The following is a 24,200-nucleotide window of genomic DNA, read 5'->3' as shown; positions in this document are numbered from 1 at the left end:
GCCATCGTATGAGTTGGGCATTGTTGGTATCGGATTGGCGCAACCATTGCAGAGATTGGTGGTCAGTAATGACGACTACATGGATGCCGGAGATATACAAACAGAAGTATTCGAGAGCCCAGATGATTCCGAGGCACTCGCTTTTGGTGGCCGCGTAATTCCTTTCAGCTTGATTCAGGGTGTGGCTGGCACAGGTGATTATGTGTTCGCGGCCGTGTTGTACTTGGGCGAGGACAGCCCCTATGGCTATGAGGGAAATGTCGGTGTACAGACGAAAGGGGAGGTTGTAATCTGGGAATGTGACGATGGGGGCAGAGATCAACTTGGACTTGAGGGTGTTGAATGCAGTTTTTCTCGGTTCTGTCCATATGAATGGTTCGCCCTTTTTTGTCAGGTCATGGAGGGGTTTGACGATGTTGGCAAACCCTTTTACAAAGCGTCTGTAATATGAAGTTAGACCTAGCAAGGCCCTGGTTTCGTGTACGTCCGAAGTAGAGGGATGTCAGCAATCACACGTAGTTTGTCAGGGTCAGATGAGATGCCCTCGGCTCTGATCACGTGCCCTAGGAAGGAGACGGATCGTTCGGCCAGGATGCACTTTGTGGGTTTGAGTTTAAGCCCAGCCTGGCATATGCGTTGGAACACCTGTTTGAGGCGGTGGAGGTGGTCTGCCCAGGTGTGACTGAAAACTATGCCGTCGTTCAGGTAGGCCAGGCAGGTTTCCCAGGTCAGACGGGTCAGGACAGATTCCATGAGGCGGGAGAATTTGGCGGGGGTGTTGCAGAGTCTGAAGGGGAGGACGTTAAATTCATAGTGTTTCCCGTTCGAGGTTGAGAAGGCGGTCTTCTGTTTATTGTCCGGGTGAACGGGGACCTGCCAGTAACCTGATTTCAGGTCTAGGGTAGAGAACCATGTTGAGCCGTCCAGGGAGTCGAGGGAGTCATCGATTCTAGGTAGGGGCGTGGCGTCCTTGATGGTAACGTCGTTTACTCTGCAGTAATCAACGCAGAAGCGCATGGTCCCATCTTTTTTTCTCACGAGTATGACGGGTGAGGACCACGGGCTGGTGGAGTTGGAGATGACACCGGCATCAAGCATGTCCCGCTGCTTAGGATTTTTCCGGCGTGATGGTTGGCGAATGGGAGGTCCGGTCGTGTGTATCTCGTGACTAAGATAAGTAGTGTGGCCGAGGTCTGTTGGGTCAGAGGAAAAAAGGTCCTGAAAGTCCAGGAGTAGTTGTCGTAGGCTGTCGGTTTGGGAAGGGGATAGGTGTGATGGTAGGTCAGGGAGAGTGGGGTGGTTAGAAGGTGGTGTTTGGCATGGCTCAGCTTCTTCCGTGTCGCCAATTATGAGTCCTCGCGGTAGGGTTAGTGGTGTTGTGGCGAGGTTTGTGATACATACTGCTCGGGCACGGGGGGGTGGGAAGGAAGGTGGGGGACACTAAACAGGATGAAAGGGGCCCGGTGGTTAAGGAAGGTAAGAAAAGGACGGAGGTACCGGAGGGTCTGTTTAGTTCTACCCAAGCTTCGTGGTGGGGTGGAATGGTGACTGTGGAAGCGATAGTGGTGGGGAAAGATGGAGAGGGGGCCAGTAGAGGTGGAGCGGGAGATGGGGATGGAGAGTGATGGAGTGAGGCGTCGAGTGAGGTTGGGGTGGGGTTGCATGTACAGATGGGTTGGGGAAGGTGAGTGTTAGGGGGGGTGGTGAGCATGGTGTGTGGGTGGTGGTGGTGTGTTTTTTTCTTCTTTTTTTTCCGTTTTGTGATTGATGCTTGTTGGGAGGGGGCTGGACTGAAGTGGAGGCGCCTTTCCTTACAGGCGACCTCAGTCCTAGGACTCCCTGGCCCGACCAGCAGCCTCCAGGCGAGGGCAACCCAGGCTCACTCACCCCACGGAGCCAGAGGCGACAGGCCGGCCTCCTCCAGCTGTTTGGCCCCAGTCCCGAGGGCCACCTCTCATGTCGAGGCCCCCAGACCGGAGGGCCTCCCTGCACCCCACCAACGAGGCTCCAGTACGAGGGCCTCCTCTCAGGTCGAGGCTCCCAGACAGGAGGGCCTCCCTGCACCTCACCGACGACCAGGACCCGGGCAGTGACTCCCCTGCTGGCAGTGTATTGACCCTTGCAGGAAGACTTCCCCTAGGGCCTTCCCCTCACGCTCGTACTCCAGATTGATCTATACCCAGGATACACGGGTAAATAGTGACGCCCCTTGTACCGAGAACAACCCAGGGGGAAATAACAGTGAGCAGTGACCAAGTGAAGGCCAGTGTAAAGCCAGTGACAGTTACCATTAGTCTATAAGAACCCGATACCCGGCAGAACAGAAAATAACTTGAACCCTAAATAAGAGAACTTATAGTGATTGTGTGAGTCCTAAATAAGAGAACCTTCAGTAACTGTGAACGAAGACTAGGGTGCGCGGGCGAATCAAAAGTCTGTGTGTAAGTGCCACCGCGACTGACTACATCAAGTGTCGCGATCCGCACCCTGTATTAACCCCACGGACTCTTAATCTTGTTCATTCCTATTGCATCCAATTAAATGTATATTCTGCCTAAAGATGAAACACGGGTATCGCTACATATATAAAATGCCCGCCGAGACCGCCACAGGACCTCCCACCTCACCACCCCCCACACCACCGCCGAGCCGCCACCCCACCACCACCCCAGGAGGACACACAGGTGAGGTTAGTGACCTCGGGCAAGAGGGTCATCGGGGCATCCCGACCCTGAGCCCCTATTCCCCGCAAGTGCCCCAACCCCAGGCGTTCAGACAACCTGAACTACTGTGCGGGCGGGGTAGTGACCGTCAGACCAGGGGTGGGACTGAAAAGAGGTCAGTCCCAAGTAACACCGTCTTGACGGTCTTGCTACACCCTCTAGGGCAGGAAGAGGCCCAAGGGCAGGAAGAGGCCCAAGGCTACGGCCTTAAAAGAGAAATAGACACAGGCTACGGCCTGACAAAGTGTGTAAAGGGGAAGGTGACCCCAGGCTCCGGACTTAACACGCTGAGGAGAGAGAGTTGCCTGTGTGCATCCCTCTCCAGTTGGACTTTGGCCACGGCCAGAATACGGTCCAGGGTAGAGAGACCCTGCTACCGTACGTGTAGCGCTACCCAATTACGGAAGCGGCGACTCGGGGCCGGCCTCTCGCCGGAGCAGACGGGTGATCCCGTTTCTCCGTTAGTCGTTTCCCGTACGGACAGACACTCAGCTACGACTGGGGCACGTACCAGGGTGGAGAATTCCCTGACGGTAGGATCTGTCCGTATTGGAGAGAGTGCGGCCCTTGTGCCCCTCACTCCGGCTTGTTCCCTACTGCGGGAGGAACACCACGTTGACGGCCTCTTGCCTCGGTGAAAGGGTGACCCCGATCACCCTACTGGTGTCCCTCGCATGCCGGACAAGTTCACGGCACCAGCCAAAGTCCATACTAGGGGAAGTGGAGCCCCACCTCAGCCCAATGAACACACTCAGGGAACCACGAAGAGCGTGAGTCTCCCTCAAGCCTCTTTCCCTCCGGGGAGCCCTTCGTCGCCATCCAGGCTTCTTGGCCAAGCGGAGGCGTTAGAGTGGTGGCAAGGCCCGATTGCGGAGTTACCGCCCACACCCGGACGCTCCTTAGCACTGTTGGAGCCCTACAGGAGTCGCTGCCGCAGCCCAGCCCTGACAGCGCCTCTTCCCCTGAGCACCTGCAGACCCCGGACGCCCAGGCCTTCCACCACGGCCCCCGACAACGGCGACCTAGGCTCTCTCACGCCCCGGCAGCAGAAGAAGCAGGCCCGAATCCTCCGCCTGTTCGGTCCTAGTCCCGAGGGCCCCCGATCAGGTCGAGGCCCCTAGACTACGAGGCCTCCCTGCACCCCACCAGCGCGGCCCTAGGAAGGAGCCGCCCCTCAGGTCGAGGCCCTAAACAAGGGAGCCTCCCTGACAGTAAGTACTAGTGACCCAACTACCCAAGAAACACGGGTAGAACAGTGATAGTGACAGTGACCCCTAATACAGTGACAGTGATCCAATGCACAGTGGCAGTGACTAATAAAAGTTATGTTAAACAGTGATATCGTAGTAAGTCGTGCTTAAACATTAAACAGTTCAGTTCCCCCCTCTCAGAAAGGAAGCGGGGAGTTTTCTGTGGAGTGTGTGAGTGAGCCGAAAGGCTAGTGAAGCGCTCCCCTGCGACTAGGTGACAGTGTCGGATATCGCCATACGCACCCTACCTTTATTATAGTATCATATCCCCCACGGACTCCCGATCACAGTGAATATAAGTGAAACTCTCCCGTTTATTATTATCCACCAGTGACACGACAAATGTTCTCGATTGACCATCGCAGTGAAGTGATATCTCTCCTCAATAACAGTAACCCATACCCCTGACTGCCCTGTGCCCTGTGCAAAAGTAGATTGGATCCAGTTATAAGTGTATTATTGTATCTCTGTGTTATTGTGTATCAAATATTGTGTATGTAGCACTGTAAGGGATAGAATTTAAGCAATAGATGTGATTCGGTGTACTGTCTCTTTTTATGCCCTGTTCCTTTGTTAGTGCATTACATCCGGTCTAGCCAAAGGACCCCGTCCCAGTGCTCGTGTTTTTACGACGAGAAGTCGCCTTAAAAACACAGCATTACAATATAACTAATAACATAAGTGTACATGTATTATACTGTATGTTAAGTAACTGTGCATCGTGGTGTCAAAGGCTAACTCTGTGTCCCTGTCTCCTGTATATCAAATATCACTCTGTGTTATATTGTAACGGTGTAGAAATTAAGGTAATAGATGTGTTAAGGTATACTGCCTGGTTTTTATGTCCTGTTCCTTTGTGGGTGCTTTACTTCCGGTCCGGAAAGAGGACCCCGCTCAGTCGCTGGTGTTCTTAGGACGAGAAGTCGACCTAAAAACACTCAGCATAACAAAAACATTAGTGCTCTGCCTTGTAAAGGCGGGCGATTTTACAGTATCGTTATTGAAGGGGGGGGGGGAGATTTCGTATTGAAGATCCAGCTGTATCAGAACTGATAAGCGTGAATGTGTAAGGAGAACTAGGCACTGGGTAATTAATGGACACAGTAAAAGTAATTTCGTTTTCATTCTGTATTGATTTTGGGCCTTTCATCAAAACTTTCGTTCAGTGCGTCAGTTTGCGCGAGTTGTGCCAATACGTTTTTAACTGTGTACATTGAATATTAAGTATGTCATCGTACTGAAGAGTAAATCAAAGGCATGCTAAAGCGTCCTACGTCAGTTATAGGCTACTTCCAGCTTAGGTCTTTCAAACTGCTTTACTTAATTCCTTTGTTAGTATATCTCAGCTAAACAAAATAGTCTTATATCAGAATAAAATACTGAATTGAGTTCAAAGGAGCGAAAGACAAGGGTGCATTCATTTTAACCCTCTGACTAAACTTTTCATATCTAAATACTAGCGCCTGTCCTTAGTCTGCAAAAAAAAAAAAAAAAAAAAAAAATACCGAAGAGCGTGCATGAAAATGATAGGGTTAACCAAGAAAAGAAATGGGTCGCTCTGACAACATTTACTCTCACTCTCCCTTTCATATGGGTTAAGTTGTGACGTCACGAGGAAGGAAGACTGAATATACAAGAGGAGAAAAAAAGAGAGAGGGGAAGACAAAAGAAGATCGAGCTTTGTAAGGAAAAAAAAAATGGGAGAGGGGTTGAATAGGTAGTGTCCATAGGCTTTTGATTTGGAAATGGAGGATGACTTTACAATGTTTTTGTTGGGGTTGCGCCCATTGCGCCTATGGTTACCTAACGCAACCTATCTATCTAATAGCAGAACGAATACTTGCGTAATAATACTAATACAAATTATTATTATTATTATAAAAAACACACACTGTTACTCTAATAATTACTTCCTTTTAATGATGTTGGTCGAGAAATCGGTGTGAAGTGAGAGTAGAAAGGAGAGGAGAGGGAGGAGGAGGAAGCAAGAGAGATCAAGGAGGGAAAGGAAATAAGTACAACAGTAATATTTAAGAAAGTGTTGTTGGACGTGGAAGTGAAAAGAAACACACTAGATATTACCAAAGGAAACGGCGCAGCCATTATATTTGCAGCCTTTTTTTTTTTTTTTTCAACATCATTAAGAATATCTAAAACAGAGCAGTATGCTTTTAAGTACACTATGGTCAAGCACTTTTTTTTTTTTTTCCTGCTGCAGCTAAACGATTTCATTCACCTTTGGGAAACCTCTGGCCATCCAGGTTATCCAGTGATTAAGACTAAGTCGACCTCTCGTCCTAAGAACACCAGCTACTGAGCGGGGTCCACTTTCCGGACCGGAATTAAAGCACCCACAAAGGAACAGGACATAAAAACCAGGCAGTACACCTTAACACATCTATTACCTTAACTCTGACACCGTGACAATATACACAAAGAGATACTGGATATGTGTAAAGACAGGGAACACAGAATTAGCCTTTAATACAATGGGTAAGATTACAAACACAGTAGGTCACTCTTCACTTGTACAGGAATATTTGGTACTAATATTACAGTACCCGAATAATATGCTTTGGCAGAGATGGCGTTTAATTTACTGAGTACGTTTCACTAGGGGAGGACGTGACCAGGAGTAGGGGGAATGAATAGTACCATAAGTGGGTAGAATGCGGGTCGCGTCACTCGCGGGAGTTACTTAGGCACAGTAGCACTGGGTCAAAAGTTTCTGATGAACCCCGCACGCACCTGCTCTAACCCACGTTTTCTTTACGCCCTCCTGTATATGGTCTTTTCTGTCCTGCCAGGTATCGGGTCACTGTGCACTGAATATGTCTATAGTCATTTATATATCATTCGGGCCTTACTCTGTTCTCTCTCACTGTACACTACTGTGGTGATTGTTCACTGTATTAGCCTTATTAATGTCACTACGTATCCGTATTTTCTTAAGGTATCACCTGCTGCGCGTCCTGGGCGTGAGAGAGGGCCCCTACGGGAAGCCCTCCTGAAGAAGGCAGCGCACTGTCCGTAGGGGCGTCACTGCCCGGGTGGTAGTCGTCGTTGGGGTGCAGGGAGGCCCTCCGATCTGGGGGCCTCGACCTGAGAGGCGGCCCTCGCACTGGGGCCGCGCCGATGGGGTGCAGGGAGGCCCTCCGGTCTGGGGGCCTCGACCTGTGGGGTGGCCCTCGGGACTGGGGCCGAACAGCTGCAGGAGGCGGGCCTGGCGCCTCTGGCTCCGAGGAGAGAGGGAGCCTGGGTTGTCTGGGCCTGGGGACTGCTGGCCAGACCTGGGAGTCCGGGGACTGCGGCCGCCTGCAGGAAGAAGCGCTGTCAGGGGTGAACTGCGGCGTCGCCTCCGTCGGGTTTCCGTCAGGGACAGGGACCTCCCAGGGGTAAGTGGTAGGGTTTGGACTGGGCCACGCCACCACTGCGCCAGCACCTCCGGGGAATTGCTCCTGCGGAGAGACAAAGGGCGTCCCACGCAGCCGAGAGGAAAGGGGGCGGCCACGCAAGGGACCTCCTGCTATGGGAGAGCCTTCGGAGTCACGAATGAGGGGCGTATGGTGGCCACTCCCTCCCCGTCACGTACGGTGGCCGTGAACGCGGTTTCGTTACTCCTAGGGCTCGCAGCTGAAGGGCGTACGGTGGCCGCTCCTTCCCCATCACGTACGGTGGCCGTGAACGCGGTGCTGCTCCCGAAGGAGGAAAAGGCAGGAGAGGGGTGCACAGGGGCAGCGCCCTCTCCGGTGCGTGCTGAGGCCGTAGCCGAGGGTCTACTTACCCTTTCACGCACTAAGGCCGTAGCCGAGGGTCTACTTACCCTTTCACACACTAAGGCCGTAGCCGTGTGCCTGCCCACCTGCTGGGAAGCAACTGAAGGGCATACGGTGGCCACTCCTTCCCCATCACGTACGGTGGCCGTGAACGCGGTGTTACTCCCACATGAGAAAAAGGCAGGAGAGGGGTGCACAGGGGCAGCGCCCTCTCCGGTACGTGCTGAAGCTGTAGCCGAGGGTCTACTTACCCTTGCACGCACTAAGGCCGTAGCCGTGGGCCTGCCTGCCCTTCGGGAAGTAACTGAGGCGCTACTCCCGTAGTAGGAGGTAATAGTGGATAAGGGGCGTACGGTGGCCACTCCCTCCCCGTCACGTATGGTGGCCGTGAACGCGGTTCCACTATTCCTCTCTCTGCCAGTCGGGGCGCGTTCAATAACTAACACCCCGAGGCCGTCCCCAGAGGTGGCTGTGACTGAGGGGCGTACGGTGGCCACTCCCTCCCCCTTCACGTACGGTGGCCGTGATGGCGGTGTCACAGGGGGAAACAACTGAAGGGCGTACAGTGACCGCTCCTTCTCCGGTACGTACGGTGGCCGTAACGCGCTGTTGCCTGGGACTGACTCTGGATCAGCCCCACCCCGAACCTGCTGAGGGTTGCCCCGCCTGCAGGGTCGTTGCCTCTTGTCGCTCACCTGATGTTTTGACAGCTGCGTGGAAGAGGGGCTCTGGAGATAGGTGTCCTGGTGACCCTCTTGTCCTGGGTCACTAACCCGCCGTGGTGTCCTCCTGGGGTGGTGGTGTGGTGGTGGCTCGGTGGTGGGGTGAGGGGTGGCGGGATGAGTGGTCCGGCGGCGGCGGGTATTTTAATAATTACATCAACTTGTACGAATATTACCCCTAGTTCGAATCTGGAAGTGAGGAAAATGAGACGGTGAGAGTGAAGAGTAAGACAATGAGAAAGGACGTGAAAAAAAGAGGCAAAGACAGCGAACAATGGAGGCGGGGAGAGACAAGAGACGAAATTGAAAGAGAAAGGGAGGAAATTGAGAAGGGAGTGAGGGAGGGAAGTGAAGGGGAAGGGGATGAGTGATATAAATGCTCCCCTTCCCTGCGCGCGCTCCCAGTCCGTCTCGAATCTGCCCTACCTCTATTACCTCACACAGTATCACCAAGTTCTCAGTGCTGTCACGTTCACACCACACTGCCACATACTCAGTAATACCATACACTCAGTAATACCATTTTCTCACCGTACTACCATACTCAAGAACTTATCAAACTCCCAGATTCAGTCCTACCACACTCAGTACTACCAAATTCAGCACTTCCACACACTGTTCTACCACACTCTTAGTACTACCAGACTTAATACTACCACATTCTCAGTACTACCAGACTCAATACCACCACATTCTCAGTACTACTAGACTTAATACTACCACACTCAGCATTACCACACTCACGTTATCACCACGTTCCTTACTGGACTACCAACACACGCGCAACCAACGTATTCAACTTATCACTCTTTAATCACACACAACAGTGTACCTCACCACCACACTCTTTCGCCGCACTCTGCCACCCCCCCCCACACACACCCACACCAGTACTGAGAGGATAAGATGTTATGGTGGTGGTGGCTAGTGGTGGGCAGCTTTGTGTTAGGTAATAACGATTTTTGTGATCTACCCTCAAACACAAATATGACTCTGGAGTTTATTCCTGCAATACCGATAGTCTCTCCTGTCGAAGGATGCACTTTTTATTTTAATGTGGCTGACATCAGACTATTTTACTCAGCCGAGGAGAGATCTGTGAACTGAAGGAGTAAACTTGAGAAAGGAGTTCAGTTAGTCTGCTCTGATAAAAAAAAAAAATAACCTAAAGATATCTAATCTAACGAAATTTAACTTCTAACTACGGTATCCTATTTATTGTCAACAGGAACAGCAGCAGACCCCGCAGCGACAGCCACAGCAGAGGCAGGGACCAATAAAGCGACACAGGGGACCACCAGGGTCAGTGTATGGTACTGTGTTGATAATGTCTGTAATCATTAGGTCGAAATATATGTAATGGTCAGGGAGAAATCTCTCCCAGATGAATGATTAAAGAGTGTCACAGTGAATATCTATTCAGGGAGGAGTGCCAAAGTATGGGATAAAGATAAAGAACTGAACCTGCACCACTATATTGACTGAGGGTAGCAGAAACTGAGTAAAGGTAAAAGATATTCCACTTGAAATGTTGTTTCATATTATGCCTCAGATGGCACGAATGAGGTAATATGATTATGGGGCTGCACGAAACGTGAATAGTGGAAATATGATACAAAGCTGATGTAACGGTGTGATGATGTATAGGCTAGGAGATACAGGGTTAAATATGACTGTGTGACAAGACAGGAATGGAAATGTATAGCACTTTAGGTTACGTAACATTATATTATACTGTAGTGATGTGACTAATATTGGTGTGGCAGATGAAGTGTGGCAGTAATGATGTGACAGCGTACATGTGAAAGTGTAGGGGAAGTGGGTTAGTGTAGCTCTGACTCCACACTAACATCAACTTCCTTAGGGCAAGCGCGGGTGGCTGGTGGCGGGTGCTGGTGGAGTTGTGGATGTAGCACGTGGCAGTAATGTGCCGCTGCTGCTGGGCCATCACTCCGCTGCAGACTCAGCGACGGACGTGGCCAACCGAGCAGCGGGCCGGGCCACCGCAGCGGCAGAATCACAGGCGGAGGCAGCGCGGACGGCGGCTGCGGAGGCATCACGTAAGGTGGCAGCCAAAGCGTCCTCAGCAGCACAGCAGGCTCAGGCGGCGGCAGCAGCCAAATTTGCACAAGCAGCGCAGCTGACGCAGGCGGCACAGTTGGCCCAGGGGGTGGTGCTGCGCGAGGCGGCGGGTGCGGCACAGGCAATGCGCACTTTGAGAGCGGCTGAGGCCACCCAACTGCTGGCACTGTCCCAAGTTGCAGCACTGCAGCAGGCCCTGGGTGCCGCTGAGGCACAGGCAGCAGTAGCAGCTCAGGTGCTGGCAGCCGCCACACAGGCGGCCAGCCACCAGGCTGACGCTCTTACCCAAGCCCAGACAGCCGCTGCCAACATCTTACAGCGGCAGAGCGTAGCTGTGGCACAGCTGGCCAGCACACAGGGTGCCGCTGAGAAGGCCCAGGCGGCGGCCACACAGGCACTCTATAAGGCCCACCCTCATGGTGTGGCGTCCAGCATCCGCACCCATACACACTGATTCCCATCCTCCCAGGCACTCAACATGGGCCGGGCTGAGTGACAGACCCGCGCTGCTTCAATCAAACTAAATGCTGCTTGTGCACCTGTATCTTGTGGGCAGAGGGAACATCTGCCACCGAGGCTGTCTGAGTCTTGTTGAACTGTTTGAACATCCCTGTTCTTCACTAGTCAAATCTACCTGTCCAGTTGCCTTATCTTTCTTATGCAATTGTTCTGCTAACGATAATCTTGATGTAATACAAATCTAATGTTATGGAGTAGTGGACAAGTCGACCCAATAATGAAGGATGGTGGTGTCGATGATGATCAGGATGGCCACCTTGTCTACCCTACCGCCTGTATATACAATAACTTAATAACTTATATAAATATTCAGCACATCCTGCGTAATATTACCACCTACATGTTGTATATTTAATTTCGTGCTGAACTAAAACTGCTGATGGAGAGTAAAATGAGAGGAAGAGGCGGAGAAGAGAATGAGAAGGTAGAGAGAAGAGAAAGAGAACGATGGATGGGGAGGAAAGTAGTTAGGATGGAAATGAGAGAGAGAGAGAGGAAGAGGAGGAGAAGAGAATGAGAAGGTAGAGAGAAGAGAAAGAGAACGATGGGTGGGGAGGAAAGTTAGGATGGATATGAGGAGAGAGAGAGAGAGAGTAAAATGAGAGAGGAAGAGGCAAAGAGAATGAGAAGGTAGAGAAAGAGAAAGAGAACGATGGGTGGGGAGGAAAGTAGTTAGGATGGAAATGAGGAGAGAGAGAGAGAGGAATGGGACAAGGAAGAAAGAGAAAGGGAAAAAAAAAGAAAAGAAAAAAAAGAGGGGTGGGAACTGCAGGAAGGGAAAGGAAGAAAAAAGACAGAGACAGAGGGCGAAAAAAAGGGAGTGAGGGTGTGAGGGAGATAGAACGGGATGGAAGGAAAAAAAAAGGGAAAAAATGCAAGCGAAAGAAAAAAATAGGAAGGGCAAAGTTAAGAGATGACGTGCAAAATTTCCCTAACCTCTTCAGTACGATGGCATGGTTAATTAGACTACGACCAGGCCATTACATTCAACTTAGGAAGAACCTGCAGTGGTAAAGGGCTTGATGTAGGTTATATGGAGTCGTAAGTGGCTTTTGAGATTTCGCAAAATCTATTTTTTAGCGGTTTAGTCTGCATATTATATCTCAGTATCAACTTATATGTTCCATCCATCCATTGCCAGACGCCATGCATCTCAAACGGGGTGGTCAAGGGCTTAGAGTTAATTGTTTTACAGGGAGGGGCACTAATCCTCCACCAACCCCACTTGACACGTAGGGCCGCCAACAGCATCTGGTGTTCCCAGGCGGTCACCCATCCAAGTACTAACCAGACCCAACGTTGCTTAACTTCGCTGACCGGACGGGAAGCGGTGTACTCAACGTGGCATGGCCGTTGTGTTACTTAAGCAGATAACGTTGATATTAAAAAGACATCAGTAAGGAAAAGCAAGGTAGGTCAAGGAGAGAGAGTGCAGGGTAAAGAGAGACAGGGTAGGGCAGGAAAAGACAGGACAGGGAAAACCAGGGAAGGGTAATGAGAGGCATGTTGAGTAGAGAGATTCAGGGCAAGAGAGGGAGAGGTACGGTTACGTGCTCCAGTTTTATCCTTTTTTTTCTCTTCACTTCCATCTCCTCGCTATTAGGATGGTATATTAAAAAATAAATCGGTACGGAAGAGGTGCTACGAGGCCTCCTATGCATAGGGGCCAAGGTGTGAGAATACCCTATGTAAGAGAGGATGGTGGAGGTGGTATGTCGCATGATCTTTGCTGACAAGCATCTGAGATTCCTGTTTTGTGTTGTTTTTTCACTCAACACTCGTAGGATTCTGTGTCAGCCACAAGACAGATGCATAGACAGACGAGGAGATAGATAGATAGATAAATAGATGCCTGGATGAAGACAAAAATAAATAAAAATTGATAGGTAGTTCCCCCCAATCTCCCCTAAGCTGAATAAAGTAGTTTGTTGATGAACAAACCGACAAAAAAGTCATTGTAGTGAAGGGGTTAAAGGATATTTCAGTTTCTTGTTCCAAAATTCTTCCCCATGGTGAATAAAATAATCTGCAGGTAACACATTAAAATAAGGCGGCAAAGTCAGACTTTTTTTTTTTTTTTTTTACCAAGAACTAGAAAATTTATTTCGCTCTGTTCACATAGTGGTCTGTAATCTAAGTGACTTTGGAAATTTCCTAACACCTCTTCCGTGGCGATATATTCTGCCCGTTACACATCTGCATCCTCTTGTATGTTACTGGTGCAAACTATGTCGATATTAAAGAAACATAAATGACACACCAAACCAGACTATTGTGCAATATGCAAACACGACATTATACTTGCGTCAGTTGTCCCCAAAGGACAACACGCCGAAGACTCCGAGACCGGAGATTTTGAAACCTCACCAAAGAAGTAACAGTCAGAACAAGAATAATGAGGTAGCTATGGATATTAATAATAATAATAATAATAATAATAATGGAATGGGCACAGCCAACATAAAAGCGAAGACAGAAAAGGAAGCCGAATCAAAAGCATATCCCGAAACCGCTACTTAACTCGACTGTATGAGCTTGTCATTACCCATACCCGCCCCGGAGGGGCTCAGGAACGGGTATTGTTTTCATTCGGTTTGTCTGTTTGTCTATCTGGTAACAACTTGACGCGAAAGATACTGGTGCAATTTTGGCTAAAATTACAAGGATGATGGGCCATGACCTTCTGATCACCTGATTAAATTTGGGGCCAAAAAGGGCCAAGGCCCAGGCTGGAGGCCCAGAAAAATGTAGAAAAAAAGAAAGAAAATCGTTTTTTCCCCATAACTCCCTTCAATTTCGTCATATCGACATGAAACCAAAACTTAAATGTGCCTCTTTCAACTCTGCATCCTATAACATGCCTCATTACATCAGGGGGCCTATAACATGCCTCATTACATCAGGGGGCCTATAACATGCCTCATTACATCAGGGGGGTCACCCCCCACTTAGCGGTAAGGGGGTCAATGTCAAATAGGTCGGGCCAAAATTTCAAGTGGGCATAAAATCGTCATTTACATTCTGAAGTAAAAAGACTCGTTAGACGTGATTAGAGTTGGCTATATGATGAAAAGACGAAAGAGACAAATTAAATTAAGTAAAAATGACGGTCAGAGCACAAGAGCAGCGTATCAGGCCATAAAAGAGTTAACTGGACTGAAAAGAGAAGGAAGGAGATACCTGTACGAGAGAGAAATGGTAATTTGATGACTAAAGATTCGGATATAAAAGGAAGGTGGAAAGAGCATTTTGAATCTGTTCTAAATAGATCAATCCCAGCTGAAGAGGACATTTTGCCAGCCGAGAGAGATCTGCAAACAGAAACAGGGGATATAACCTTGGAAGAGGTAGCAAAATCTATAACGGAGTTAATGAATTTAAAGGCCCCTGGAGAGGATGAAATATTTCCTGGAATGCTTAAGGTGGAAAATGATGAGTTGATGAATGCGCTTTTGAAACTTTAATGTGGCTTGGGATAATGGTGGAATTCCAGAAGAGTGGAAAATGGAGTGATTACAAAAATACCAAAAAAGGGAGATTTAAGGGTGGGTACTTTGACAACTGTAGTTGCAAAAGTCTTTTCCAAAATCTTCTTGAACAGAATAGAGCCAGTAATTGATAAAATTTTAAGAAAAGAACAAGCGGGATTTAGGAAGGGTCGAGGTTGTAATGATCAGATCTTTATTATAAGGCATCCAATGCAACAAGCTAATGAGATGAAAATGCCACTTAGTATGTGTTTTGTGGATTTTGGAAAGGCGGTTGATAGTGTTTCACGTGGAGCTATGTTGAAATTATGAGATTCTATGGTATACCAGAAAAGTTTGCAAATATTATTTGAAGCCTGCATGAAGGTACTTTTTGTAAGGTAATGGTGGGTGGGTTTTTTGAGTGGTCCATTTGAAGTTAGGTCGGGAGTGATTCGAGGAGTTCTTTCGCCATTGCTGTTTGTTTTGGTTATGGATTATGTTATGAGAAAGGTTGTAAGGAGAATAGGTGCAGGAATTAACTGGAAAGAAAATAAGAAGCTGATGGATTTGGACTAAGCTGATGATATTGTACTGATTTGCGGAAGTATTTACGAGATGCAGAGGGTGCTTGATTGTCTGGTGGAGGAAGAAGAAAAAGTGGGACTGGTAATAAATTGTGGAAAGACTGAAATAATTAATATGAACGTGGAGAACCAAATGGATTGTGTAATCGAGAATAATGTGGTGAAGAATGTAGAAAATTTTAAATATCTGGGAGCGATTGTATCATCTAATTGATCATTAAACAATGAAACTGAGGAGAGAATTAGACTGGCTTGGCCAGCTGTTGGAATGCTGAAAAATGTTTGTAATAATATTATGCTTTCGGTACATACTAAAGTAAAAATTTACAAGTCCATGGTTAAATCAATTCTAATTTATAGACATGAGTCATTGTGCAGTACAATTGCGACAGATCAGAAAGTATTAGGATTTGAGAATAAAATACTGAGAATGATTCTTGGGGTAAAGTGGCAAGACAGAGTTACAAAATGAAAGAATAAGGGATATTACGAGATTGGAACCAGTTGATGAATATGTGAGACTGTCTCGCTGTAAGTGGCTGGAGCATAAAGAAAAGAAAGCAATTTAATACAGGATGTGCCAGTGCGCACTGCTAGAGGAAGAAAATGTAGAGGTAGGCCGAGGGAAACCTGGTTGAGGACAATGAAAAGAGAGTGGGAGGGGAGTGTTGGTGGGACCTGAAGGAGATGGCAAGAGACAAATATTGGTGGAGAGAGTTCATCGAGGCCCTATTCATCCCGTGGGGTGTCCCAGGAAATGATTGATTGATTAACTAATAAAATCGTCAATTTTCACCCGATTTACTCCAAATTTGATGTAACATTTTTGACAAGATATCCTATTGTGTTTATATGCCAACACTAAAATGATTGTCGGGGACGGGTTTGCTGTGCCTTGGCACTGCTTCATATTGTCTAAATAGTTGCACTGCTCAAAGTAAGTTAAGGTTGATGATTATAGTTACCATCACAACTGTCCAAGTTATGGGTGCTTTACATTCAACAACAACTAAAAGCTGATCAGAGCTGAAGGACATGATATCAGTGTGTGTGTGTGTGTGTGTGTGTGTGTGTGTGTGTGTGTGTGTGTGTGTGTGACAGAGAAAGAGAGATACACTACGCAGATCTTACAGTTCCAATGGGGCCTTCTGATTTTCACACTACTAGTAATACTTATACTATATTCAAAGAAGCATAAAAAAAAAAGCACCAAAGGCTTTCTCTTCCACCTTAAAGACCTTTCGGTAATACGTCATACAGGAAAGCAGTGATAAGTGGCATCTTGCAGAAGTGAAAATCCTCATGGAAAAACTCCTTCTCTCCATCTTTCAAACTCTCTTTCAGTTCCTTCCTTCAAACGTCCTTCCGGCTCCATCCCTCCATCTTTCTTTCACCTCGTCTCTCAGCTCCCTCCCTCCATTTTTCATTCAACTCCCTCCCTCCTTCTTTCTTTCAACTCCCTCCCTCCTTCTTTCTTTCAACTCCCTCCCTCCTTCTTTCTTTCAACTCCCTCCCTCCTTCTTTCTTTCAACTCCCTCCCTCCTTCTTTCTTTCAACTCCTTCCCTCCTTCTTTCTTTCAACTCCCTCCCTCCTTCTTTCTTTCAACTCCCTCCCTCCTTCTTTCTTTCAACTCCCTCCCTCCTTCTTTCTTTCAACTCCCTCCCTCCTTCTTTCTTTCAACTCCCTCCCTCCTTCTTTCTTTCAACTCCCTCCCTCCTTCTTTCTTTCAACTCCCTCCCTCCTTCTTTCTTTCAACTCCCTCCCTCCTCCTTTCTTTCAACTCCCTCCCTCATCCTTTCTTTCAACTCCCTCCCTCCTTCTTTCTTTCAACTCCCTCCCTCCTTCTTTCTTTCAACTCCCTCCCTCCTCCTTTCTTTCAACTCCCTCGATCCCTTCTTCTTTCTTTCAACTCCTTCGATCCCTCCTTCTTTCTTTCAACTCCCTCGATCCCTCCTTCTTTCTTTCAACTCCCTCGATCCCTCCTTCTTTCTTTCAACTCCCTCGATCCCTCCTTCTTTCTTTCAACTCCCACGATCCCTCCTCTTTCTTTCAACTCCCTCGATCCCTCCTTCTTTCTTTCAACTCCCACGATCCCTCCTCTTTCTTTCAACTCCTAATTTTCTTCCAGCTCCCTTTCTCCACTCCCTGCCTCCATCTTCTTCCAAATCTTCTTTCAACTTCCTACCTCCATCTTTCTTTTAAGTCTTTTTTTTCAGCTACTGGTACTTCCATCCATCTTTATTTCAGCCCCTCATTGAAGGCCCTCCCTCCATCTTTATTGCAGCCCCTCTTCGAAGGCCTTCCCTATATCTTCCTTTCAGCTCCCTCCCTCCATCTTCCTTTCAGCTCCCTCCCTCCATCTTCCTTTCAGCTCCCTCCCTCCATCTTCCTTTCAGCTTCCTCCCTCCATCTTCCTTTCAGCTTCCTCCCTTCATCTTCCTTTCAGCTTCCTCCCTACATCTTCCTTTCAGCTTCCTCCCTCCATCTTCCTTTCAGCTTCTTCCCTCCATCTTCCTTTCAGCTTCCTCTCTCCATTTTTTCTTCAGCCCCTCTTTCAGCTACCTCCCTCTTTCTTTTAACCCCTCTTTCACCCCCCCTCTCTCTTTCAATACAGCCCTGGTAGCGTCATTGTGAAGCGGGGTATATATAGGGAGTGGATGTGCTTTATAACTCACTCCACCTCCACCAACACAACCACACCCACATCATGAGGCTCCAGCTCCTCCTAGGTCTGTCTCCACGCAATATCAATGGGTGTAGTTTGGTCAGAAACTTGCATTTTAATTACTTATTTCTCGGTCTATCTGTCTACCCCTCAATCTATTGAAATTTTTGAGTTTTAAGTGGATTTTCTGTAACTACAGGCCCTTAGTTTTGCAGATTGGTATTTTAATTCCTAATGAGGCAATGCCATTTTATCAGCTGTGACTGTCTTGTTTAAAATATGGAGATTTCGCAAAAATGATTCCTGTTCATAGAAAATGATTTTTCCTCAGGACTTCGGTATTTTCTGTGTAGCTCCTCTTTTCGACTTTGCAACTTGCAGTTTCTTTGTTTTGTTTATTTAACCCGATTAGTGGTATTACTTTTTAAACTTCAGTGAATCATCTCTATACTGATGACTACGATTACTGGCATTTTTTTTCTAACTTCAATGAATCATCTCTCAATTTGGGGCTTATTCAGTTTTTTCCTTACACACAAACCGACATCATTATTGCATATCATCGTTTTACACAATGATTAATTGTGGATGTTTTTCACTTTTAATCCTGCTAAGTCTCCGTCAATTCGTGGTGAAAATCACGTTCTTTCACAGTAAACCCTTATGGTGGGGAAAAAAAAGAAAACGGAAAACTTCAGACGATGATGGATGAAGAAAAAAGATGGAGGAAAAAAGGGAGTTCAAGAAAGAGATTGAGAACCAAAACTGGAAAAGGGGAGGAAAAGCTATAGAAAAATAGAAATGTTGGAGGGAAGCAGGAAAGATGTAGGCAAGTAGGAAAGCTTGGGGAAAATGGAATAGTTAAGGAAAAACTTGAGATAATGGAAATATAAAAGCTGATGAAAGATGGGGAAAACAGAAAAGCTGAAGTCAAAGTGAAAAGTTGGGGTATAAAAGAAAGGTCAGAGGAAACGTTAGAGCAGAAGAGGGCAACAGGAAAGTTGGAGGAAACTGTGAGAGTTGGAGGAAACATGAAGGAAATTGGAACCTGGATGAAATGGGCGACCGGTGGAATACGGAAAAATTGGAGAAAAATAGGAGAATCGAAAGGAAGCAGGGAAGCTGGAGGAAAGTCAGATATTGAAGGAAAGTTGGAGACTGAAAAGAAAAAGGTCACAATCAATAAAAACAGGGATAACACACATGACAAGAATAAATGGAGGAAGACGAAATTTTAGATGAAAAATAGCCCAACATTTTAGAGGAAAAAAAAAAAATCGATAAAAATCTAGAAGAAAACAAAAGTGTTACAGGAGAAAGGGCAGGAAAGCTGAAGGGAAAAAGATTATCGGAGGGAAGCAGAAGGAAGGATGTGGGAAAATTTGAAATAAAACCAAGAAACGTAATGAAAAACTGAAAAAGGGTAAAACTTCAAGGAAGCTGAGATTTGCAAGTTGGAAGTTCGGAGAGAGAGAGAGAGATTTAAGGCGAAACTGCCTATATAGTTGCTAATAGTTCCTTCACACTTCTCAAAACAATGTCATATCCTTCTGGGATCCAACTGTGCTAATCAGCAGTAATCAAAGCGGATGCAGTCTTACTTCACTGTTTAAAACTCAGACATTCTCTCTCTCTCTCTCTCTCTCTCTCTCTCTCTCTCTCTCTCTCTCTCTCTCTCTCTCCATATTGATTTGAATAAATTTCATATTTACACTGTGTAATCAAATTATTCTTCGTTGCAGTTTCTGTGCTGATCGGCGTATGTGCAGCTGGTAGAGTAAGTATTAATACCAAATATTATATTTGTCCATTCGCTGAATAATAGGAACAAAAATGTAAACGCAACTCATACAAAGCTTGCTGTAACCCAGTGGTGTCAAACTCAAACCTTCCCAAGGGCCACACTTAAGTTCTGTTGATCGTCTGAGGGCCAAGCGTATACCTAACCTTCATGATGTCAGCGTATGTATGAAAGTACATAGTGAAGCGAGATACAAATTTTTTAAAATAGAACATGGTTTGCACATCAAGGTTTAATTTATGACATTTTCAGTTTCCCCTCTAATCCACATTTTTATTCTCCTTGTAGAAGGCCTGACTTTGCCTACAAGTTTGAAGTTCATGCAGATTTTAAATTTGCAATATAAAATTGGCAGTTTGTTGAACGAAAATAAAGCTGGTATAATATCCACCACTTTCTTTTGTTGTATAAGTACTCTGTATCTTTCACAACAATAAATATTATCAAGTGGGGGGGACAACCTGGCCGCACTATGGGGTGGTACTACTACTCTGCGGCCAGGTTGTGTTAGGAAGAATACTGCCACCGTATTCCCTGCGTGTCGTAAAAGGCGTCTAAAAGGGGCGGGGTGAGGGGACTAGGGACCCCCTCCTCTGTTTTTTAGTTCCTAAAAAGAGACAGGCCAGAGAAAGGGATGGGGGATGGAGTTATCCCCGTACCCTGAAGATTAGGTCTATGAATGTGCGTGGATGTAGTACGATTTAGGCTAAAAGGGAGGAGATTGGGAGAATGTTTGTGAGAAGAAAGTTGGATGTGTTAGCTCTGAGTGAAACGAAGATGAAAGGGAAGAGGGAATCTATGTTTGGAAGTGTGAATGGAAGATTGTTAGGTGTTGATATAGGAAGGGCAAGAGAAGGTGTGGCCTTGTTTGTGAGTCCGGAAGTACAGAAATGTGTGACTGAATGGAAGGAGGTGTCATCGAGACTGATGTGGGTGAAAGCGAAATTTGAACGCGAGTTGTGGGTGTTTGTGAGTGCATATGGGCCTAGTAGTGAAAGGGATGAACAAGAGAGGGAGTCTTTCTGGAATGATGTTGAGTGTCTGCAGAGTTTTGGAGCGAATGTGAATGTGGTAATGATGGGAGATCTGAATGCTAGAGTGGGAAATGCAGCAGTTGAAGGCATAGTTGGTATGCATGGTGTGCCTGGAAGAAATGAAAATGGGTAACGAATGATAGCGATGTGTGTTGAGCGAGAGATGGTGATTGGGAATACGCTGTTTGAGAAGAAAGATATTTATAAGTATACATGGGTGAGACAGGAGGGTGGAAGGGTTGTTGATAGAGCTTTGATGGACTATGTGGTTGTGTCTAGGAATGTAATAGGAAGATTGTTGAATGTGAGAGTTCTGAGAGGGGAGGGTGGAGGTATGTCTGACCACTACCTGGTGAAGGGAAAGTTAAGAGTAGGTAAGAGATGGGTGAGAGCTAGGAGGGTTAGGTGTGGCAGGGAGGTTTTGAAAGTGAACGAGTTGGATAAAAGAGAGAAAAAGATAGAGTATCAGGAGAAATTGAAAGATGAGTGGAACGCAGTGAAAGATCGGGAAAATGGCAGCGTGGAGGAGGAATGGCAGTTGTTTAAGAGTGCTGTGGTGGGGCATGCAGAAGAGATGTGTGGTGTGAGACATGTGGGTGATGATCTAGGTTTACCCCTCTATGCGGAGGTGGGCCAAAGACATGTAAAATATATAGAATTAGCCTATCATAGCAGACGACACACTGGCAGATTAGTTTGCACTCGTCACCTTAATACCCCATAATTTCCTTCTTGGTGGATCACAAGGGAGTCGGAAAAGTCGCATAGAAGCTCCATGAGTGTTACTGCACCCAAATGCACCATAATCAAATCATTAATCAGGGCAAAAAGCACCAGTAAAAGAACACAGCACCACACATTTTGTGGCTACCAACAGTTTGGTTTTTCAACATTATAATTCGTCTATTACCTCGATGTTACGTGGACCTTTAAATAAAATCCATATGAACAGGTGAAGAGTAAAAAGGAAATCTTCAGTAGCTCAAATTAACAAAATATACTACAATTACAGAGACATTTTACTGATTAACCAATCATGTATCGCAGCAGGAGACGAGATATATTTTAGACGAATCTGCAGTCAGCCAGCACGTGGGCTGCGAGGAGTTTGAACCACAATGGCGCCATGTCGGCTGACCAATCAGCAAGCAGCTGAAAATATTGGTGGTCCAGTCTCTCTTTCTATAAGGTCTCTAATTTAAAAGTTCGGAGAAGTTTGGTACGCCTTCTAATCTTTGCAATGGCATTGGCTTCTGCTTCAAATTATTGATAATCATTCATTCATTCATTCATCATCTAATTCAGTGTTACCCCATGAGGAGCGTAGGAGCCTGGGGCAGGTCAAGCTGGTCCTAACATTTAAGATGAGAATGACCAACCTCATTCATCCCTGAGTGGCATTACATGAGCAATAAACTTCAACTACCCCTTGGACTTAAACTTGCACTGGGTCAATCCGATTGGAGTGCCACCAGGCGCCATAATTTGGTTATGTGGTTACCACCCAGCGTAGTAAATGGTTTCCTGGTGTAAAGGAAACTATTTGGCTGGTCACTCAGTGTAGAGTCACCTGTAGACAGAAGGAAGAGGAAAGAATGATAGAAAGAATGACAGAAGAGGAAGAAAAGAATGAAGATAGGAAAGGGCAGGCACCCAAGAGCAGCACTACATTGGTGAGCGCCCCCACCTACCACATGTTTAAATGAAAGTTTCGTGGCATTTGTTCACCAATAGATTATTCAATTTGTAGGCCTATTTTTGACTCAATCAGATACGTTTATGTGAAGCTACAGAACGTGGTGAATGTTTTTGGCGAACCAGATAGAGCCAGAATGCCAGGGGCTTGAATGGTAAGCGAATGGAAGCGTGGCCCACTGGACTGGGCAAATTTGGACTGTCTGGACAGTGCTACTCCTCACCCTGCCCTAGGGTGGGAAAGGAGGTCCGGATGATGATGATGATGATGATTTTTATCAATCAAATTATCAATAAGTATTTCCTAACAATGCTGTAATATTTTGTTCACTTGATCATATGACAAATTTTGTGGAATTTTCCGTTTATTTCTCATTTTTTCTTAAGTCATTGCGGGTCACTCGTTTCCTCTTCGAGAGCCACAGTGGTAGAGCATCAAGCTCGTAATCAGGGGATTGCGAGTTCGAGCCTCGCCCGGGACTGCCGTGCCGGGAGTGGTAGCTCGCTCCTGTAACCTAGCGGGGCTATATGATCAAATACAGAGTCTAGTTCGGGGGAACGCCATTTTTCCCACTTATGTTTCTGTTGATAATTTGTTATCTAACAGTCTCTATCCATACATCTGTTAACAGATGTTCGGAATCTTTTTGTATATAGGACCTACAGAACTTCAGATTATATAGGACCTACAGAACTTGAAACTACATAGGACCTACAGACCTTCAAACTATATAGGACCTACAGAACTTCAAACTGTTGATCTCGAAATACATTTTTAAAATCTGTCATTGTATATATTTTCAAAAACTCATTTACTGACATGTTGATTCCTTTCAGTAACAACAGATCAACTACAATGTGGTGAGGAATAGTTCAGGCAGACCTAATTCATGACGGTGAAATAATTTGAAGAATGGGAATGGGATGGAGAGCTTTTGGTAAACTAAGTAACAACCTGAGGGATAAGCAATTGCCGTTGTCAAAAGAGACTTATAATACCGGAGTGTCCTTCCTGTTCTAACTTAGGGATCGGAAACAAAATCCTTGGAAGCTAAACTCAAAGAAGAATGGAAAGGATTATCTTAGCTTCGTGGATAAGGGAACAAAGTAAAATTGAAGATATAATCACTAAATTAAAAAAAAAAAAAAAAAAAAAAAAGCTTAAATGGATGTGGGCAGGTCACGTCCTTCGTAGAGTTATCAGATAGAGAACTAAGGTATCTGAGTGGCAACCTAGACATGATGTGAAACGAAGAGGTAGACAAGATAGGTTGGCGAAACTAGATTTGGAGATTTGCTGGGATTGGATGAAACAGGCTAACAGCCAATAAATCAGAGTGTAAGAAAACAGGGGGAGCCTTTGTCCTGCAATGGAATGACTCTGGTTGATGATAAATACATACCGTAACTCATACTCTTCAGGTTCGTCGTGGTGGCAGCTTCGGCGGCGGCGGTAGCTATGGCGGTGGGCACAGCGGAGGTTACGGTGGTGGCAGCGGCGGCGTCCACGTCCTAATCGCCGGTAATGGTGGCTATGGCTACGGAAATCCCGGTGGACGCTCTCATGTTCTCAACGCCGGCGGAGGGCTGGGATTTGAACCCTCTACTTATGGCGCTCAGCAACAGTGGTACTACGATATTGCACTGCGCGCTGGGGATCCCTACGCCGCTAAGGCAATTGGCAGCGGAAACTATGCCATCCGGAGCGCCGATGCCGCCGCCGCCAGCGCTGCGCACGGAGTTATTGCGCAGGCCAATGATCCTAATATTGCCAACACCGTAACGTACCTGACCCACCATGCCGACACCGCCATCCTTGACGCCGCTGCCCACAATGGCGCCGCCTTTGTGGTCCACAAGGCAGGTTACTACCACTAA

The 24,200-nt window shown here is 46.7% G+C and overlaps 2 protein-coding genes and 1 non-coding gene across 3 annotated transcripts; 2 read left to right on the top strand and 1 right to left on the bottom strand.

Annotated features, from left to right (window-relative positions):
- The first annotated feature begins 1,042 nt into the window (after positions 1 to 1,042).
- On the top strand, positions 1,043 to 11,007 carry LOC145401889 (uncharacterized). Its single transcript, XM_080273996.1, has 3 exons — positions 1,043 to 1,066; positions 9,700 to 9,804; positions 10,336 to 11,007. Exons 1-3 carry the CDS (start codon positions 1,043 to 1,045, stop codon positions 11,005 to 11,007), a joined length of 801 nt encoding a protein of 266 aa, XP_080130122.1.
- A 1,304-nt stretch (positions 11,008 to 12,311) lies between these two features.
- LOC145402384 (5S ribosomal RNA) lies at positions 12,312 to 12,430 on the bottom strand. The gene has a single exon (XR_013897741.1). It is a non-coding gene; the product is annotated as a 5S ribosomal RNA (ribosomal RNA).
- Positions 12,431 to 17,834: 5,404 nt separating this feature from the next.
- Positions 17,835 to 24,200, top strand: LOC145401888 (uncharacterized). Its single transcript, XM_080273995.1, has 3 exons — positions 17,835 to 17,856; positions 19,535 to 19,569; positions 23,745 to 24,200. The coding sequence occupies exons 1-3, from the start codon at positions 17,835 to 17,837 to the stop codon at positions 24,198 to 24,200; spliced, it is 513 nt and encodes a 170-aa protein (XP_080130121.1).

This window comes from Coenobita brevimanus, chromosome 57 (assembly GCF_032717465.1).
Source record: "Coenobita brevimanus isolate Jiangsu-jjx chromosome 57, ASM3271746v2, whole genome shotgun sequence".
Lineage (NCBI taxonomy): Eukaryota > Metazoa > Arthropoda > Malacostraca > Decapoda > Coenobitidae > Coenobita > Coenobita brevimanus.
This window is presented reverse-complemented; position numbering and strand designations above follow the sequence as displayed.

Excerpts from the sequence above, each read along its gene's own strand:
- LOC145401888 (XM_080273995.1), top strand. The coding sequence starts at position 17,835 with ATGAGGCTCCAGCTCCTCCTAG. Across the intron at positions 17,857-19,534 it reads GAGGCTCCAGCTCCTCCTAG|TTTCTGTGCTGATCGGCGTA; the intron begins GTCTGTCTCCAC and ends TCTTCGTTGCAG. Across the intron at positions 19,570-23,744 it reads GCGTATGTGCAGCTGGTAGA|GTTCGTCGTGGTGGCAGCTT; the intron begins GTAAGTATTAAT and ends CATACTCTTCAG.
- LOC145401889 (XM_080273996.1), top strand. The coding sequence starts at position 1,043 with ATGACGGGTGAGGACCACGGGCTG. Across the intron at positions 1,067-9,699 it reads CGGGTGAGGACCACGGGCTG|GAACAGCAGCAGACCCCGCA; the intron begins GTGGAGTTGGAG and ends TATTGTCAACAG. Across the intron at positions 9,805-10,335 it reads GTACTGTGTTGATAATGTCT|GGCAAGCGCGGGTGGCTGGT; the intron begins GTAATCATTAGG and ends CAACTTCCTTAG.